The 21,334-nt window shown below is 32.7% G+C and overlaps 1 protein-coding gene across 5 annotated transcripts in view; it reads left to right on the forward strand.

Moving 5' to 3' along the window:
- LOC140445361 (putative inorganic phosphate cotransporter) overlaps positions 1 to 21,334 on the forward strand; it is a 97,853-nt gene that overhangs the window by 44,285 nt on the left and 32,234 nt on the right. For 2 of the 5 annotated variants that reach the window (XM_072537339.1, XM_072537337.1), the window contains 4 exons: positions 9,693 to 9,853; positions 10,963 to 11,102; positions 15,442 to 15,754; positions 21,023 to 21,246. In XM_072537339.1, the coding sequence (XP_072393440.1) occupies positions 9,733 to 9,853; positions 10,963 to 11,102; positions 15,442 to 15,754; positions 21,023 to 21,246 (798 nt within the window). In that variant the 5' untranslated portion in view covers positions 9,693 to 9,732. Of the gene's footprint in view, positions 1 to 7,803; positions 7,917 to 9,692; positions 9,854 to 10,962; positions 11,103 to 15,441; positions 15,755 to 21,022; positions 21,247 to 21,334 lie in introns of those variants that run through there. The other 3 variants (XM_072537341.1, XM_072537338.1, XM_072537340.1) reach the window with 2 other exon arrangements.

Consider the following 21,334-nt stretch of genomic DNA (forward strand, 5'->3'; position numbering starts at 1 on the left):
TTTTGGTTGATAGTTGTGATAAGTCTAGTTTTTGTGCTAAATTCTGCTAGAATTGAGTTATTTGTGCGATGGGTGGTCCATGATATGCGCAACTTCTACGGTAGACCCGCATTTTTAATGCCATTATACGCTTTGAAGCGGCTTTTTTTATTGTCCAAGTTTCTGAAGCATAGGTGGCGATAGGAAATATTAATCCTCAAACAAGGCGTAATTTTGTGTTTTTTGTAATGTCAGTGTTCTTCCAAATTTTTGTGAGTTTGGCTGTTGCTGATCTGGTCATTGTGATGCGTCGACGAATCTCGTCTTCGGATCCTCCACTGATAGTAATAACGAAGCATAAGTAATTAAATTGCCTGACAACTTCGTAACCTGCCATGATTCTTATCTCTGTCTGGTTGTTTCTAATTCTATCAAAGATCATAACTTTGGTTTTCTGCATATTTATTTTCAAACCATATTCCGTATTTACTGTGCCTAGCCTATTTATAATGTGTTCCAGTTCTTCTGTTGATGACGCCAATATAACAGTGCCATCACCATAATGTAGCTTTTTGATTTTTCTTCCTCCTATCGTTGCTCCACCTTGCCATTCCTCAAAAACTTGACGCATAATATGTTCACTATATACAGTGTGTAAAAGCCAAATGGAATAAATTCATTATTTAGGTTACTGTACATATTTATAAAAAATCCCGAAACACGTCAAATTTAAATTATAACTTGACATTCTTTAACGTAAAAATGCAACCCCTACCTTCAACCCCCTTAGAATGACAGGTACAACCCCCAATTTTTAAAATAGGAAGTATAGGCTTGTGATATATCGGTCGAAAGGTCTTTTCATTCTCCATTCAAAAATGTTGTCCCTTTCAAGTTTATTAAGATTAATTAAGATAAAATAAATTAAAATCATGTGGTTACCGAAATTCGCTACAATACAATCAAAAACTAAAATGTAATGCAAAACGTAATAAGATGTAGAACACGAAAAAGAACTATGAATTTTAATGAAGTAGATGTTCAAAATGTTCACCGCGAACGTCTTGGCAACATCCTAATCTCAAATAAAACTGTCTTCTAACATGATTTAACATAACAGGCGTGATCGACCTAATCGCAAGCGTTATTCGTTCTTTTAAGTCATTTAAATCAGAAGGTTTAGTTTTGTACACATGGCTCTTCACATATCCCCATAAAAAGAAATCTAATAATGTAAGATCAGGTGATCGCGCTGGCCATTCAATCGATCCTCGCCTCCCTATCCACCGATTGGAAAATATTGTATCGAGGTACTGCCGGACATTAAGTTGGTAATGTGGTGGTGCTCCATCCTACTGAAACCATATCGTAGTCGCTGGAACTTGAGGGTTTCCTGGATCAGGATATAAATTTGCCAACGTTGGAATGACATCATTTTGAAGTAGTGCCAAACAATTGTTGCCATTCAAGTTGCCCTCAATAAAAAAGGGACCAATGATATTGTTTCCTACAATCCCTGTCCAAACATTAATCTTTTTAGGGTATTCAGTGTGTTCTTCTCTCATCCAGTGAGGATTTTCCGTGGCCCAGTAGCGGCAATTTTGCCGATTAGCATGACCGTTAAGTGAAAAAGCACACTTATCAGAAAACATAATGTGGATAATATTGTTATCCAACATATCCATCATTTGCTCACAAAAAAAGTTCTCCTATCAAAATCGTCTTCCATGAGCTCCTGAGTAGGTATCATCTTATAGGGATGCAATTTATTTTCTTTTAATATGTTTACTATCGATGTATGGCTAGCATTAAACGTAGTGGATGCCTGTCTACACGATGTATGTGGATTTTCCTGAAACTCAAGCAACACATCTATTTTGAGTTCATCACTCAGTGCATTGGCAGCTGCTTTTTTTATCTGCCTTACATGACCAAACTCGCGAAACTGCTTCTCTATTTTACTTATTGTTCCTTGGGATATAGGCGGTAAATTAGGAAATTTCTCATTAAATAGGCGAGTTACTTCCTGTTATGTTCGGGTGTTATCTCCGTAACCAATCATTTGTAAAACTGTTATTTTATGCATTTCCGTTAATCTAACCATTTTTCAGAATTGAATTGAACGAACTTTTTACTTAAATTAAAATACTAACAACTTAAATAAAACAATTTACTAATGCGTCTTAAAATAAGGATGCCACAGAAATTCTTTAAAGTTTTTTAATGGTTACTATCTAAAAACCACATTGCTATGGTTTTTGTTCACTTTCTCATTATCAAGACCTAAACGGGAAATAAGTTTTGAGTACATTTTAGCGAATTTCGGTAACCACATCATTTTAATTTATTTTATCTTAATTAATCTTAATAAACTTGAAATCGACATTGAATGGAGAATGAAAAGACCTTTCAAACGATATATCACAAGCCTATGCTTCCTATTTTAAAAATTGGGGGTTGTACCTGTCATTCTAAGGGGGTTGAAGGTAGAGGTTGCATTTTCACGTTAAAGAATGTCAAGTTATAATTTAAATTTGACACGTTTCGGGATTTTTTATTAATATGTACAGTAACCTAAATAATTAATTTATTCCATTTGGCTTTTACACACTGTATATTGAATACAATAGGTGATATTATGCATTCCTGTCGAAATCCAGATTTTAATTTAAAGTTATTGGAAACCACATTATTAACTTAGCTCATCTAATATTAGCAGTATTATTTACCTATAGTTTTTATAATAAATAGATTAGATGTTCTGGCGTACCCATTTCTCTAAGTGTATGCCACATTTTATGACTTGGAATAGTCAACAAAGCATAAATATGTTTCTATGTTAAACTCTCGAATTTTTCGATAATTTGACGAATATTAAGAATATGTTCTCTTGTTCCTCTACCTGGGACGAATCCGCATTGTTCTTGGAGAATTTGGTTTAGTCTTTTATTGATGATGGTTAGAAGTACTTTGCTCGCGTGTGATATTAATGCTATTGTACGGTAAAAGCTGCAAGCTGTCTGTGCAATCACTTGGCCACTTTCCGGTACTCCAAATCTCATTGCAAATTCTAAGCATTACTTCCGTCCCAAATTCTCCCATTTCTTTGACTGTTTTAGCTGTTTTTTCATCTGCTAATTTTGCTTTTCTGAATTTTAGCTTTTTAATGGCCTCCTCAATTTCTGATTTCAATATTTGAGATTGTTTTTCGTAACTTCTTTTCTCTGTATTTTTGTCTGGGTCATTTTTAGAGAATAGTATTTCGCAATATCATTTCCACACGTCTTCAGTACCGTCTGGGTTTATTATGGTGTTTCCATTATTATCTTTGATGACCTGTGTCTGCGGTTTGAATTATCTCGCTAAATACTTGACTGTTGATAAAAGTTCTCTAGAATCTGATAATTATTTTGTACCTTCTCCACAAGTGTTTTATAGTTTTATTTATGGTGCATGTTTCTATTTCTTTTTGTTTTGAATTTGATTTGCCGTTACTAAGTTTTCGCCATTCTTCTACAAGATTGAAAGTCTCTTCAGTCATCCAATGTTTTTTCCAAGCTGTTTTGTCTTTGGGATTAATATTGTTGATAACTTCATTGATTTATTTCTTTGTGTATTTCAACGTTTTGTCAGTGTCTCCGGTAGTCACTGGTAGGTCAGCTTCTGCTAATACTTCTCTAAACTTTTTCGAGTGTTTAGGAATTAATTTTTGTCTTTTATTTGTGATTGATTTACTACGTAATATAATGTAAAATTCTGCTTGTAACATTTGTGGTCGGAACCACAGTCTTGTGCAGCTGGTTTTGTCTTCACGTTCATTATTGAGCTCCTCCATCGTTTAGTGACAAGAATGTAATATATTATTTGATTCTTGTATCGTCCTGCAGGCGAAGACCATGCTAATAATCTTCGCAGATGATGTTTAAACATTTTGCTTACTATACTAAGATCAATTTCGATGGCAAATTGAAGGAGCCGTTTACCTCGTTCATTTCGCTCGCCTAAGCCATGCTCACTTATCGTTTCTTTCAAATGGTCATCTATTTTAGTTTTTTCTTATTTTTGCAATCCAATCTCCTATTATCATCATTGGTTCTTTTCTGGTAATTTTAGAGATGCTTTTATGTATCAGGTGGTATGTTTCTTTTACTGTATCTTCTGCCGCTTCGGATGTTGGCATATATATCTACCTGTGTAATAGGTATGCATTTTGGCTGGTTTAGCGTTTAGAATTATTTTGATTATTCAATAGTTTACTGGAATATATTCATGCACATATTTTGCCCAAAGTTTTTGAATTATTATTGCTACGCCTTTTTGTCCTGATTTGTTAGTTCCTGACATGGAAACTTTATAGTGATTGACCCCTTAATATCCTTGGCCTTCCCAGCGTATCTCAGATATCCTATAGATATCTATCTTCTCCTTAATCAGTTCATTTTCTAATATATACAATTTATCTGGCTGTAGCAGCCAACTAACATGCCATGTTGCGATGCGATGTTTCTTACGTAATGTAAAGTTTGATCTTCCAGTATCCCATTTCGCAGACATTACCGGTCATCCACAATCATCACTGCTCGGTTGCCGATTTTACACCATTCGACCCGGAATCGATATGGCGCCGGTTGATAGACGGATTGCAGAGCACAGGATTTTCTTGCTTATTCGTCATTCCATAACGCTCTCTGGGAAAATAATCAGGTGGTTTCCCGTTGCCTGCCTGATCGCAGTCTCACAGCTGGTTGAACTAAGATGCAGTTGTCGCCTAAGATATTGTAACATAGAGATTATTTCCGTCCAAAATAAGGTGATGAAAATAATTTCGGATATACATCTTAAATCCAGAGTGACCGATACGAAATTTTGGTCTTTTATATCGTCTGAGAAATATCCGTCTTTGGGACAAGGAGCTCTTCAGCTCACAGCATTCTTTGGATCGACATACTTGTGTAAGTCTGCATTTTCCGAAATGAGGATAGTGAAATCAAAATATTGTAATCGGCTAACTGACGAACATCTCTCTTCATGCTTGCGTTTGGCCCTTGGTAATTACGTACCATAATATGAAATACTTGTGGATGATATGTAGTGCCATGCAGCAACATCCAAATAAAATTAATATGAAAAACATGACTTTAATTACAAGTCTTTGTAGTTACAACTTTTTATCAACTAGAAATGTTCAATAAAGTTTTTTATTTTTAAAATTCTTTTTCTACTATGTTTTGTTTTTAAACCAGGAGCAGTAAACTAAAGAGACAGATTCACACCAAATAAAGTCACTAGAAAAGTTACCAAATACATCTTCTTTTTTGGTTGATCATATCGACCTTCGACGGTAATCCAAAAATATTATATTATACTAATAAGTTGCTAAAGAGTCCTAAAAACAAGTATTTTTTATATAAAAGCAGACTGAAAATTAAAAGAATAAAGCAGAAAACACAAAAAATCGCCGATATAACTTAATTAACCTATGAAATGCCATTAGTGTCAAAATTTCATAACAGTGGAGTAAACTTGCCTGAGATTGGACCAATTATAAACAAACATTGCTGAGCGGGAAATTTGAATTACTCCTCCTGGTTTAAAAACAGGGTATAGCAGTCGATCTCCGGACGCTTACAGTTTATGTGGTAGATCCCATGCAGTATAAGTCTGAGCACCACTGCTTTAGATATATTAGGCCAGTAATATTTTGAACTTAATGACATCTTTAATTCATTTATACCACGATGTCCCTTTTTATAAATGTGATAATAATTTAGTTTTTCCCTTTGTTCGTCGCTACTCAGGACGTCGTCCAAAATCTTTGTACAGTGGACAAATTTAAAGGCGGAGTTTTTAAAGTAATTTTGGAGTGAAACAACAAGTGTTTCAGGTCTAAGTGGTGGTCTAAAATATAAACCATACAGTTTCTTGTGGTCTATATAGTTTTTGACGAAATCTACAATTATTCCTTGTTGCAGATTTCTTTGAGGCAGAACTACAAACAGTCTCGGATTTTCAAATATCGTTTCTTTCTTTGTCCTTATTTCGTTTATTTCTCCGGTAGTTAGTAAAATGTGGTTTTTCTACAAGTTCAGTGCTCGATCTGTTATAGGTATATAAAAGATAGGATCTTCGGCTGACGTATGTAGTGTATCTCCATCATCTTCATTTTCTTCTTGATTTATGTCTGCTGGAGCGATTTGAATGTCTGATATAATATTTATCTTTTCGTTATTTGGTAATATACGGAAGATTGCTCATTTTCTAAGTCTGGTAAAATAAAATCATTTGGATCAAATATTTGATCAATTATTTCTTGATTTGGAAGGTTTGGTTGGTTTTCCATTTCTCTTTGAATGATATCGTCTAGATCGTCAAGATTTACACATAAAGATTTTGATTCTAAAGCATTTAGTTTATTATCTTTATTTATTCGTGAAAGACAATCAGCTACTTTGTTTTTAAGAGTTCCTTTGTGATACTTAACTTTATAGTCGAATTCTTCGAGTTGTAATCGCCATCTCACTAGACGTGAATTTGGTTCTTTGAGTGAAAAAAGCCATTGTAATGGTTTATGATCTGTGACCTGTGATAAAACAGCTCCAAAAGCATATTGGGATGCATCCGTCATTATTTCTAATTTTTTATTAAAATCTGGGTAGTCGAGGATTGGTTCAGATTTTAACAAATTTTTGCATATATTAAAACAATCAATGAATTTCTTTGTATGATCAACTTTATAACCTTTCTTAAGACAAATGGTTAGTTAATTTAGCAAAATTTTTTATAAATTTGCAATAATAGCCAAGAAGTCCAAGAAAGGATTTAATAAATATGTTTTTGTATTCGAGGAATTAAAAAATTTTTTTAGCTAGTATTTTGTTTTTTTTTTGGGTTTAATGCCTTCAGGTGTAACAATATTACCAAGAAATTCAACTTCTTTTTGCAGAAATTCACATGTGTCAAGTTTAATCTTTAAACATGCTTCCCTTAATTTGAAGCATACTAATTTTAAATTTTGAATAAGTTCTTGTAAACGAGTGCTAAATATTATAATGTCGTCCATATAAATCATACATGTGTTGTGTTGTAGGTCCTTTAAAATTTCATCCATTGCTCGCTGAAATGTAGATGGTGAGTTTTTAAGACCAAATGGCATTCTTAGAAATTCGTAATGACCATTGTCCACGCTAAATGCTGTCTTTTCTATAGAGTTTGGATCCATCTCAATTTGGTGGAATCCACTGGCTCAATCCAAAGTACTAAAATATTGTGCTCTTCCTAATTTATCAAAAATTTCGGTAATATTTGGAATTGGGTATCTATCAAGAATTATCTTTTCATTTAGTTTTCTATAGTCCATGACGAGTTAATATTTTCCTTGTCTTGATGCATCGATTTTTATATTTATAATCCATATGGTTGAGCTCCAAGGTGATCACGACGATCTTATAATTCCTTTTTCTAATATTTCCTGGATTTGTCGTCAAACTTCTTCTTTATGACAATAAGGATATCTATAACATTTAAAGTGTATAGGCAATAAAGCAATTTTTCTTGAGGGTTTATAACAAGTTCAAATTTAATGTCCATAGATCCTCTAAATGTAATTGTACTACTACATTGTTATTAATTAATACCTTATTAGTAAAATCTATATTCAAGTTCATTCTCATCATGTCTTGTAATCCTAAGATTCCATCAAAATAATCGTGGTAATTATAAGATATAATTATCAATGTAATGATCACTTTTAAATTCTGGAAATGCCGGTATGTCGACTTGGTAGTTAATAGTTTTGGTTACAAGTGTAGTTATGTCAATAGTTGACTAGTAGATGTAGTTTGGAAAATACTTTTCTACAATCGTTGGTCATAGTAGGGACCTAGCGCTACCGACATTGACCAACACCTTTAATTGTGGATTTTCTATTTCTATATACGGTAAAAGATTATCAAAATTTATTTCTGTGTTGACTGTTTTTCTTCCGAGGCAAGTATCTAAGAATTTTGGTCTATTCTAAATTCATTATGTTTTACATCATGAGAGAAATTTTCAAAATATTCTTCATCCCTTTCTTTTGGTTTATGATTTCCATTTTGATAATTCTTCTTCTTCTTTAAGTGCTGTCTCCCGATCGGAGGTTGAATATCACTATCTTTACTCTATCTACTGCTGCTCTGAAAAGTTCTACAGAACTGCATTTAAACCAGTTTTTTTAGGATTTAAAATTACAGTTATTTCTTGGCAAACTATTACTGAATTTTTCCATATAAATGTTCAAAATTATAAAATTCATCTACATATTATGCTATAGCATCTTCAAGAAAACTTGGTTTTTTCAAATGCATATTGTTTTTAAGAGTACCTGTACAAGCTGCAATAAAAGTATTAAGCGCAATTTTATCACAATGGTTAATTTGGCACAACTTATTAGTCTGCTGTAAATTTGTTTTATTCCTTTCTTTTTGAGTCACGTTGCTTCTAAGAAGCTGGATTAGTGTTCCAAAGTCGTGGAGAGATTCGTTTTTAAACGGTTTTGTCCTCTTTAATTCCTGCATTAAGCAGTCCAGATCACGTCTGTATACGAAACATTGTTCTAATTCCCTTTTTATACCATCCCAGGATGACAGTTCCATCCGATTTCCTACTTAAGCTTCGGCTTTTCCAATTAATTTTTCTTGAATACATTCTAAAATATGTTGATTTAAAGCTGCATCGTTATATGTAGCATATGTTTCAATTAATTCAATACATCTTGTAATAAATTTATTTAATGTATTAGAATCACCATCATAGGGTCTAATATTTGTAATTTTAGATTTAAGGAAATCCAAGTTAATACTTGAGTTTTAATTAGCCATATTTTTAGAAAAATTTATATTTTCACTGTCAACAATATTTAGAGTTAGTTTATCAAATGTATTTAATAAATCCTCAAAATCATTTATAAAATAATTAAATAGCAATAAATTAAAAAATGTAAAATAAATTACTGGATTCGCAATAATATAATTGAAAATAAAAAAAATATATCTCTCCTCACTAAATAAAAGAAAGGAAAGGTAAAAAGAAACTTTTGGTACTTACAGTTTAATCTGGAGCACCTCGGTCTTTTTTCTTACTTCTGTTCTCTCAGGAACGCTGCTGTTTCTCATAGAGTACCACTGAAGGGTGTAGATTCATTGTAGATACGCACTTCGATGTAGAAACACCAAAATTGAAAGTCTTTAACACTCGATGTGAAAATGTCTTTTCGATCCGCACGTATCCTACTGACTGCGCCACTTATAACTTTCGTTCACAAAAAACAGTTTATAAAAACAACTTTATTTTGAAAATATAAAATATACGGACTAACAATTATGAGTATACAAACTATATGAGAACAAAAACAATAGTGTCTATCCTATTCACAAAATAGATATTTATAAGTTTCTACTGAGTCGCCATCAAAAGTGCAAATCACTATTTTACTTATACCAGTTTAACATATACGGGGGTGGAGACTTTTTCCTAGCGCTAAATAGGATGATTCTAGGGTATGGGTAAATAACTTTTTTTATATTTTTATTTTGATAATGAAACAGTTTTGTCAAATTTCTAAATCTAACACAGAAATTATTGACGTGATTAAAGATCTGGAAAATATTTAAAATCTAATAGAGAAAAAATCTTTAAATTTGTAATGTTACGGTATAATGTTTAATTTATTTTAGGTTTTTTAGGTAGACGTAATAAAACTATTTTAAAAACACTATGAAAAATGACAAAAAGGATACCATGATGGCAACCCTCTCAAGAAAAGCTTTAGAAGACGAAAAACAGGTTGATCAAACAACTGAATTGTTAAGTGAAAATGTAGACAATGTAGCTAAAGGTAAATATAATAAGTTTATAATTAGTTTTCTGTTTTTACTTTTTCGATTAAGTTGAAATCTCAATGCAACAGATATCTATATACATGGCATATAGGAGTTAATATTGCATATTTAAAATGGCATAAGATTATCTGGTCACAATTTTCGAAAATTGTATATTTGAACTAACTTCGAACGAGAGATTTAACATTGTTGCCAAACTTGTTCTTTCTAATTGACATGTCGTCTTTTTAGCATTTAGCAAATGTGCTAAAATTGATTTAAATGGCAAATTGCCCTTCGGAAATCAGTTTCAAAATACAAAACATTAGAAAAAAAAAATATTAATGCTTTGTATTTTAAGAAATACTTTGTATTTATGTGGAAATCAAAACGCTAAAATAAACTTATTTTAAAGTAAAGTTGTAGTTTATTTCAAAGTCAAATTGTGGCTTATTTCCAATAAAAATAAGTAAGTTAAATATAAAAGTGTCACAAGAAAAACGCTTCAAAAAATGGCATCGTCGCTTAAATCTGTCGTAGTAAATTAAGAATAAAATTGGCGAAAAATATTATTTGTCATTTTTCAAATAAGTTTAAGCTTTTGCTAAAGTGTAAACTTTACATTCTTCGAAAATCTTTCGAAAAATAGAAAACGATTTTATTAAATCGTATTTCTTTTATGACCATCCCACTGGATGGTAACTTTTGTAGCTACCACTAGAGGTGAGAAATAAGCAGAGATATTCGCTGGCCATTCTGTGTTTGAATTTTTGTCTACCTAAATTTCTGACGAGGCAAGGTTATGCAGAAATAACACGTTATAAGACTTAAATGATACCAAATCATATACGGAGAATTTGACGAATTGTGGTCTTGCGCCATATTGTAGGAAGTCTAATAAAAGTCCTAAGGACTTGTATAATACGTAATGAAAGATATATAATATTACAATTAGCTGCAATACGATTGATGTAGAATAGACGGCTTTAAGTGACAAAAAGTCTAATGGGAACAGAATTATTTTAAAAATACCCTAAAAAAATTAACAAGGTTTTTTTACATTGTAACGCATTATTACTATGTGCTTCTAATTACTGTAAAGTTTTTATACTTATTCTATTTTTAGTTAATAAAATAGGAAAACGTCACTGGCAGGTCCTTAACATATGTTTTCTAATATTTGCTGCCTACTATTCACGGAACAGTCTAGCAGTAGCGATTGTTGCTATGAATGATCGTAACTCTACCATCAATCCGGACATTCCTGTGAGTATATCAAATAATATAAGAATGATAAAATTTTATAAATTTGAGGTTTTCTTGTATCTCTGCGTCTTTTTTAACCTTTAACTACGGGCGCCCAACCATGAATCTCAAATACGGGCGCGGTGTACTCTATACACCAGTTACAAATAGCTACAGAAACAAAATTTATTTAATAACTAGAACTATATTAAATTGCACAACTTGTGTTTAATCAATAATTAGTTATTATATAATAAAAAATAAAACTAAAAAATAATTTAAAATGGTAAACCAGTGAGAAAACAGTAATTTATTACATATTGAAACACCAACCTAAAAAAATATGCGAAAATTTTTAAATAGGTAGAAAAATAAACACATACGAGTCTTTATTCACTTTCGTCTTCTTCATGGTTATTTGAGTTAATACACTCAGGACAAATAATGGTGGAATGTTCTTTGCAAACCATTCTCCTGCATGTCTGACACGAAATGGTTGTCACTCTTTTTTTCCGCAGCAATAGCACCTTCCTCGTATTTTTGCTGGTGGTTCTTCTTCTTCTTGTTCCACTACAGTAGCTTTATATTTCATCAGAAATAGTTTTAAATCTAAGGGCAAACTCTGTATTTCAGCTCGTTCTGAAAGGTGTGGTCTCAACAAAGATAAAGATAATTCCTTTAAAAATATCCTTCTATATTTTTGAGGATTGTTTATATTTGCAGAATTATACAGGATTTGGCTGTTAATTTCTGCGATGGTTAGGAACTGAAAAAATATAACTATCGGCCACCTTAGCGTTCTCCTTGATACCGAGTATGTACCGCACATTTTATCTACTGTGTCGACACCTCCTTGGTGAGAATTATAATCTAAAATTAAATTTGGCTTTTTTTTTCTCCAGATCTACTGCAGAATCATTATGCATGGTTGATATCAAAGGCACAGCTTTATTTTTTGCAGAGACATATGACACTATAGTTTTTGAAATCCGAAAAGGGACGATCCAACTTCTCTTTCTTTATATGGTAGGAACTCCAACGGCAGCTCCCGTTTATTTTTCTTTAATGTGCCAACCATTGTTACTTTATCTTTCAAAAGATCATTGGCCAATGAGTAACTTGTGTACCAATTATCACATGTCAAGTTCCAGTTTTTCCCTTTCCAGTCTTGAAGTAAACGATGTACAATATCAGCAGGTTTATTTGATTTGATGTAAGATCCTTGTGGCTGACTACCACAATACACCTCTAAATGTGTAACATAAAATGTCTGGGCATCACACAATACAAATACTTTTAACCCATACTTTGCAGGCTTGGACGGTATATATTGAATAAAACTGCATCTACCTCTGAAAGGTATTAACATTTCGTCAATTGTTACTTCTTCTCCAAACAGTAGTTATTGTTGCAGTTCTCCACAAAACGATCCAGTGTAACTCAAATAGCAGCAAGCTTATCAGTTTCCTTGCATATCCCTCTACTATTTTTGTCATCAAATCTTAGAGCAGCAAGCAAAAATCAAAATCGATCAGCACTCATGCACGCTCTAAATATTTCTGAGCCGGTTCCGTCTTTAGTCCACAATTCAAAAATATGTGTATGGTTTTGCTTTTTAGTTCCTGCAAGAAGTAGTAGTCCGATAAATGCCATAATTTCTGTTTTTGTTGTGTCTTTAGCCCGTCTCGGCCGGTTATACTTTATTCGCATATTTGCAATTTTCAAGTTTGTACACTTAACTATATTTTCAATAATTTCGTCACTAAAAATTTTTTCGAAAGCACTTCTCTCATTGGTAATATCTCTAGCACTCAGCTTTGGCCCAGGAAGTATTTTTACAATATTTTTGCTGGAAGTTTTGCTACATTTGCTCACCACTGAATATTTATACCACTTTGTTTGTTTATCTTTCGCTATAAAATACTCATCTTCATCGCTTTCTAAACTCTCACCATCGCTCTCGTTATCTGAATCAGAAGACTCTTCATCATTTAGTTCTATCTCCGACTCAGTGTTATAATCGTTGTCCTTCGTAATTTCTTCCTCTTCTTCTGACGAACTAGCATCCTCTTCTCCCCTAACTAATTCCTCAGGTTCTTCTTCGAACAATGCTTCAGCCATAGCTCTAAGCTCATCTTGTGTGAGACTTTTAGGGTTTCTAACACGCACTCGATCCCTATAAAAAATATTTCTCCTAAGTTTCCATTTCACATTTTTGTATAAAAAGTACAATGTAACATTTACTACACAAAAAATAACTCGTTTGCAGGTAATTTAAAGTTTAACATTCGTTAAATTTAGTTACATAACTATGTGCGTGGTGTACTGAAGGCACCGTTCGAGAACTCACTTTGATATTTTTTATCACAACTCAACTATTCGATCAAAAATCACGTATACTCCATTCCACGAATATACGACTGTTTTAAATTCGCTTTAAGGTATCGATTTAAATGGTCCAATGTGCTGAATTGTACAATAGTAAATTCTCCCCATTTTTAAAATACTGTTATGATAGATTTAAACCTTAGATTTAAATATAAAGTTATGATATAAATATAGAGTTAATAGTTTATAGAACAGTAATTCAGATTTTGAAGTATATAATACTGTCATTGAGTTTAGTATTGTAAACAAGTTGGTTTTTGAATTAAGTTATTTAAACGAAGTGTAACAATACTTAAGTGATCAAATAGTCTAATTTATTTCGTCGAATATTCAATTAATATTAAAAAAAACTTACTTATTCTCTTAAAACTATCATCAACGATCAGATTCACAGCCATAATCAGTCGGCGATATATGAAACTGATTATAAATTTTCGTTACTTTTTAATATCTGTAACGACTTGTTACTTTAACTATCAATAGCCGGTATGTTATACCCGTTACTTTCGGAACTTTTAAGAGTACATCCACTCAAAGCAAAAAAATATTTAAAACTAACAAAGTGAAATATTAGATTCTTTCTCTGGTTTCTGAACCATCGATCTGCCAATTTCTTTTCATTTATATTAAAAATAGTACCTATATTTCTTTGTATTACAGTTGTAGTACCTAATAAAGTAATAAAATAGTTTATTATCAAAGAAACCCGGCACGCCTCTTTGGTGTTTACATTTCACGAAAAGCTTACCCAAATGTCTGTCATTATATATATTTATAGTAGCGTTTGTGTAAAAATTTTTGTTATTTTCGGATTAAATTTCACAATAAGTTTTGCATCTATCTGAACATCTATTAACTGAAACAATTTTAGTTTAGATGTCATACTAGTAGATCCTTTTTATTGGAATAAGGATTAGACCAATTTACCTTCATACTTCTACTTGCACAGTAAAATATTCGTTGTCGAAGTAATCCAAAACAGTCGTATATTCGTGGAATAACCTATATCGACTGTAACAGACAATGGTTGATACTGTACTGATAGGTTATGTCGAGCGCCGTAAACGCAGAAAATAGTTTTAAGAAACGGCAACCAACTTCACACGCATGGTGTACTGTGTACACCGTAGCCCGTAGTTAAAGGTTAAACCTTAAGAATAAACCTAAACGTTAAATTAAACGTTACAGAGTTTCATTCTCAAGTTTTTCTTTCCTATTTTTACGCTATGATTTTTTTTACTTTTTAAATAACATGGTATTAACCTTTCATAAAGCTTAGTCTCTATTTTTTTTATAATAAAATTTCTATAAAAACATAATTAAAAATAAAAGTTTTATTTCAAACATATTATATGCACCTACTTATATTTACTGAGTGTTGGTTACATAGTGGACAAACCAAAAACGTCACAAATTGTACTTAAAATCTGAAAACGTCCCAGAGCATATTTTTTGTTTCTATTTTTTTTCGATGTACTGAGTCTAGAGCGTTCATTAATATAGCCTGTGTCTTTACTTAATAACAGGCAGTAGCTGGTTTTTCTTTAGTTTTATGCGTAGAAGACAGATTTTATTCTAGATAAAAGTATGTGTTTTCGTATGGACCATGGACCCAACTGTAGTTTAGTTGCCGTAGATATATAAAATATTATCACCGAACTATAAATTGATAAGTTTTTTGAAAGATTGTCTCTAGCTTAAGTCGCTTTTATTTTACTTTTTGAGAGACAAGTTTATTTTTGAACGATCTCTGCTAATCACTAATATTTGCTGAAAGGTCTATTATTGTTAGAAATCATTTGGATTATATCGTATACACGTGAAGTTTAATTATCAAATACTCCAGAAAAATAGAATGGGAGTAGTTCTTGATACGAAATAATTGGGAAGATTAAGGTACTTATCCGCAGATCAAATATTTAATTAAACACTTACCATTAACTAATTTAAATATACCTACTTTTATTTTCAGACATTCAATTGGACAAATAAAAACGTAGTCCTCTCTGCTTTCTTTTTTGGTTACGTACCAGGTCAAATTGTAACCAGTTGGGTAATTACCAAAGTGGGAGTAAAATGGTTCGGCGTTTGTGCAATGGCAATATGTTCTCTTGCGGGGCTAGTTACCCCTCAAGTGGCGATGTGGTTTGGATATCAAGGAGTGATAGCGGTAAGGGTTATTCAAGGCTTAACCCAAGGATTTGTGTTTCCATCCACGCAACATTTACTGGGTTTGTGGGTTCCTCCTAATGAGCGGGCTGGTTTAGGAGGAACTGTATATTCAGGTAAAGTATTACTGTCTTATTGATTTTATTTTTTAATTACTGGTCGTGAGAAATGATGAGATATTAATATGATTCCTCGAAAAGATTTGTGGTGCGAGCTTCATAAAATGGGAGTTCTCTGTAAACATGTGAAGACTGTGAAAGTTATGATGTAGTGTTAAATTACTGAATAAACTAATAAATTTTATGAGAGAAAGGATTGCATCTGTTCAGTGTTTATTACGTATTTATACTAAAAAGGGGTTGGATCAGATAATAGAACAACTACAGGGTAACATTCCTTAGTACTTCTTTTTCTTTTAGTAATCTGTCAGATTATCGAACGTTGGCTATCATATTGGCAATAAGCACGTTGTTTACGGCAACATAAAGCAGATTGGCGGATGACGATTAATACCACCCTTGAAGATTTCGGGGCCAGGATGTTCTCTGTAATTTTTATTGTTTGTGTTATTTCTGTGCTCTTTTTCATTAGGTGTAAAACTTTTTCATTTGTTATTTTCGGTCAACCCAACTTATCCGCAATATTCGTCTTAATCTTTTTTATTAGTATTGCTATAAGAGTCCAGTTTTCCATGTCATACAGCAATGTAGAGAACATGTAGCAGCGCATTAATCTGATTTTAAGGTTTAATGTAATTTCTTTATTAATGAGAATTTTCTTTAATTTATAAAAGACGGCTTTTTCTTTTTCAATACGTATTCTCATCTCTTAGCTTATATCCCAGTTATTGTTAAGATTTTCGCCAAAATAGGTGATATTGTGGATTCTTTCTAAATATATTCCATAAGCTCTGATGTTTATTATTTCTAACTCTGTTTTGCTAACAACCATAAGTTTTTTCTTAGAGGTATTAAGCTACTCTATCAGTTTGTTGTGGGTGACCCGGTCAAAAGTCATTTTGAAATCGGTAAAACTCATACGTACTGCTAGTTCTATATCCCTACATCTTTGAACTAGGACCTGCATAATAAATAATGGTCAAATGTTGCTGGTGTGAGTACATATTCATGAATGTTAGGGAAATAAATCTTCTACTCACAATCCATTATAGGTTTTTAATAAAGTTGGTAAAAGAGAATGGGCTACCGGTTTAGCTATTAACAAAGTTTTACAGCATCTTAAGGCCCTCAAGAAACTAAGGCTAAAATACGTCGTGTATAATTATAAACAAATGTATATATGACAAAACAAACAAAAAATTATTATTTGAGTAGTGCAGAGGACTTAATCAATAGTCAGTCAATTATGACAAGTGGATAGAATAAAATAGATTGGAAATATGTATGTGAGCTTCAAATTTATATTAAATATTAAGATTCCATAGACCAGCTTCACTCTAATGTTAAATGTATTAGTCTGAGTCATTTTTAAAAAAATAAAATAATGTAAAAAAATAAATGAAAGAAAATACTTACGTATCAGTACAATTCTAATCTAGATTAGATTAGTTACTACTTATATCGGGAATTTTTTTTTATTTTTTGAATGATGGAATGTTCTGTCCATTACCTCAACGGTTTTTTCGGGTAGGTATAGTAGAAGCAGTAGGAGCTTTTAGCCTTGTAGTCGAGTCACCAAAAAATGCGTCCCGGTGTGATTTTACAGTACTGTCCACCCACACACTATTAACGCTGTGTCCAATATTTACCCACGATTCGTCAATATAAACTATGAATAGTAATTGTAGAAAATATGAAAACGAATTGGTAAGTTTATGATTGAATTTCAAATAATATGGTTCTACAAGTTATGCACGAAATCGCTTACCTTAAATTGATGTTCTTTAGAATTTGGTTATTTATGCAGACCCAAATGTTATTACTCAATTCATCACTGCTCAATCAGTTCAATGGATTCCATCCATAAAATTCCTGTTGGACTCGAGACGGTACCGCCAGATACGTAAGGTTCCGAGTTCTTAACCTTTTTCGATGAAGGTTGGAAGCGAAGTCGTACCTTGTCGATTAAAATCTACTCATTGGAGCATGTCCATTTGGATATATGAGCGATTGTGTGCGTCGAAGTAAAATCATATTATATCGCGCTTTTGAATGAAATGCGCCCAATAAACACATAAGGTTATTCTGCGTCATTTCAAGGAAATATAATTAATAAAGATCTAAAACTTATTCTACCCGAAATAAATAAAGTATTATAATAATATTCAATATAAAATAAAGAAATAAGGATTCTCGAACAAACTATGTTTTATTTTCTTCGCGAAATCTGCGAATTTGACGACCATATTGATGGCGCCAGGATATAAACTCATGTTTTTCTATTAAGATTGACTTTCTACTTCTTTTTGCAAATACAAGTCCCATATCCTTCGTCAATCTATAGTGTTGTTCTTAAAAAATGGGGTAAAACCCTATCATCATTTACTGTAGCTACTACAGTAGACAACGCAGAAGGTATATTTTTTAAGAAACCTTCGTAGATTTTTCTACGGATAGCGCTTCTGTTTCCTTCAGTAGGTTTTGTCTTGCCATGTCTCTTCAATTTGTTTGTTTCTTTGCTCGTTGCAATCCAATAGCCGTATAACTTTCTTTTCGTACAGAATAAATTGTTTTTTCGGAAATGCCTGTTTCTTCAGATATCTGTTTGATTACGGTTGAAAGTACATAGTTTTCGTAATTTATTCGATAAATTACCAGATTAATCTACATCTATTTTTTCACAACGCTACAATGCCTTTCACTGCGACTTTTTTACAATATTCGCCATGGCAAAATAACAATAATAATTTCATCTAAAAGCATTTTCTATATTTCTGTATTTCATGATCTCTTTTAAATTTAATTTTTCCTATCTTCATTAACTAAAATTCTCTCCGATAAACATTAGGCTGTATAAAGGTAATAACAATAATAGTGGTAATAATTAAACAGTAATTTAAGTGAAAACAGCGCATGGACATAAATCGTACTAATTAGCAGAGTAATTTAATTTGGGTAAACGTTAATTACAGGCTAATTATAATATTCAAATTCTATATCGTTAGTATCGTATAAATACTATTCATAGTATCTATTGTTTAGTTAACCAAACCCAAATAAAACGCAAACACAGATCTTCAAATCAAGTTGTTTGGTACTTCTGAAATATCCTATTTAGACGGACTGCAGGTGTTTCTCCCTACTTAAAACTACCACCACTGAGCTTCAGGGTTCCATAATTACATAGCCCTATGCTGCACCTACTGCAAAGTGACTGCGAAACGCGCTAACGTCCAATTTTGTTCGTGTGTCTCTTGATACGATTGTATCCTGTTAGGAGACCTACGATAATGCGCAGCTCACTTCTATCCGTATCTAGTAGATCTTTAAATCACTTCTTTAAAAGTTCATGTCTAAAACCCTTCGAGCGTTTGGGACCCACATGTTCGTACCAGTGGATACGTTATATCCGTTCTACCCAGTCCGATAATGTTTTGTTGGCTGTGCTTCTGTGTTGGCTGTGACGAAATAGGTCCGCTATTTCGTTTCCTTTCATTCCAGGATGTCCAGGCATCCAGAGTAAACATATTTTGTTACTTTTTTTTAATCCGAATCAGATTTTGAAGACAGTTCCAAACTAGTTTAGAATAAATCAGATTCCATTCTAGTGCCTTTAATGCCGCCTGGCTGTCAGTAATAATTTTTATATATTTTTCTCTGCAGTTTCTTATAACTAGTTCCTGTAGGCACATTTCTTAAGAATATATTTCTACTTAAAAGGTAGTTGAGTAATTGCCGTGGCTTTTACCATAAGGCTTAGCCTTGGTTTTCGTCCGTATACCCTAGTTCCAACTCCTTTATTGGCGTTATACAGGTTATTGGAGCTATCTATATACTAGCAATGATCTGCCGTTATGAGTTTCGTTTTATTCGACTTCCATTCGTCTCTTCCTTAAAAGAGGACGGTAAATGGCTTTTCGAAATTATATTTAGGTTGCAATGCATCTGGTACCATTTCCAGCTCTAGATGGTTTTTAATTATCTCTCTAGATTTGACTCCGGTATCCGTTTGTTCTACTTCCTGGTATCTTATTTGCCTTATACATACTCCTACCATCGCCTTCTTTTCTATCCATGCATGTAATGGAGCGAGGTCAAGCATGACCTCCATGGAGGTGGTTGGTGTAGTCGATATCGCTCCTGTTATGATTAAGCGTGCTTGTCGTTAAAGCTTATTCAGCTTTTTTCATTTCCCCAGTAGACATTTGTTGGCCTTTAGACCACTATATTAGAGCGCCATGCGATATCGTAGGCCTGACTACGGTCATATATTGCCAATAAATCTGTTTCAGACTACCCGTTTTCCCACATATCCTTTGACATGTCCAAAGGAAAAGCTTTGCTTTGCTGATTATTCTTACCAAATGGGTGAACCATGTTATCTGTTTATCTAGAATTACTCCTAGATATTTGACCTCATTCACCTCTTTGAGAGTTTTTCCATACAGAGCGGGCGTCTGGATGTTATCTAGGATCCGTCTCCTTGTGAAGCTGACTAGTACTGTTTTGCATAGTTCTGCAAGTCTACCCTCGATGCGTCAAGGAGCAAAACCAAGTAATCCACCAGGATTGACCACCTGTGGACACCCCCCGCCGCCTCGGCTAGAATCTCCTTTCCTTACAGGTCGGTTAAAATCAGCCTATTTTTAGCATTGCTTTGATTCCGCCACAAGACCAGTCATTAAATAAAGTACTATATATTGGGTAGTCAAAATAAAAGAATAACAGCAAATTCATAGGAGGGAAATAAGAATTCGTAGATGGGTGACTGTAGAGAGCCGTATATTTTCATACAATTGTATGAAAATATACGGCTAGCACAAATTAATGTAAAAGTAAAGTTCCTAAAATGAGTAGAAAAAAAGATGTTAAATAATAGATAAAGTGTAATGATAAAAAAAGATAAAGTGTTAAAAGAAAAACTGTTACTGTAAGGAAAGACTAACCAAGATTCATTGGGAGACATATAGTCAAGACTATTCTGCGAAGGGAATTGATGGTATTATAATAGATATAAACTAATGGAGAAATGTAATTGGAGAAACCCACTCAGCCTAGTGATAAAGGCAAATAGAATGATGATGAATCTATGTTATTTTTAGTTTAATATATTAATTTTGTTAATCCCGTTTACCAAAAATAAATTAATTATTTTAGTCTCCCAACGGATTTTATTGGTTACTTCAGTCCGCTTTTCCAAAGTTAGTGATAGTTTATTTATCAAGAAAATAAACCGTATTTTATTTAATTCTTTTTTTATTATAGCTCGACCAATTGCAACAGTAATGTGTATGCTGTTTTCTGGATACATAGCAGCTAGTTGGTCAGGTTGGCCAATGGTATTTTATTCTTCTAATCTAATTGGTTTAGTTTGGTGTATATCATTTGCCATATTCTCCCATGATTCGCCAGCTGGGCATCCGTCGATCCCTACAAAAGAGAGAATATACATTGAGAAATCGTTAGGATCAGTAACAATTGCACAAAAAGTAAGTCAAAGTCTATCCTAATACGTTAATATAATTTTAATGATCTTAACAGGGTAAAGATAAATACACAAATGACCGGCATAAAAAA

This window comes from Diabrotica undecimpunctata, chromosome 7 (assembly GCF_040954645.1).
Source record: "Diabrotica undecimpunctata isolate CICGRU chromosome 7, icDiaUnde3, whole genome shotgun sequence".
Taxonomy (NCBI): Eukaryota; Metazoa; Arthropoda; class Insecta; order Coleoptera; family Chrysomelidae; genus Diabrotica; species Diabrotica undecimpunctata.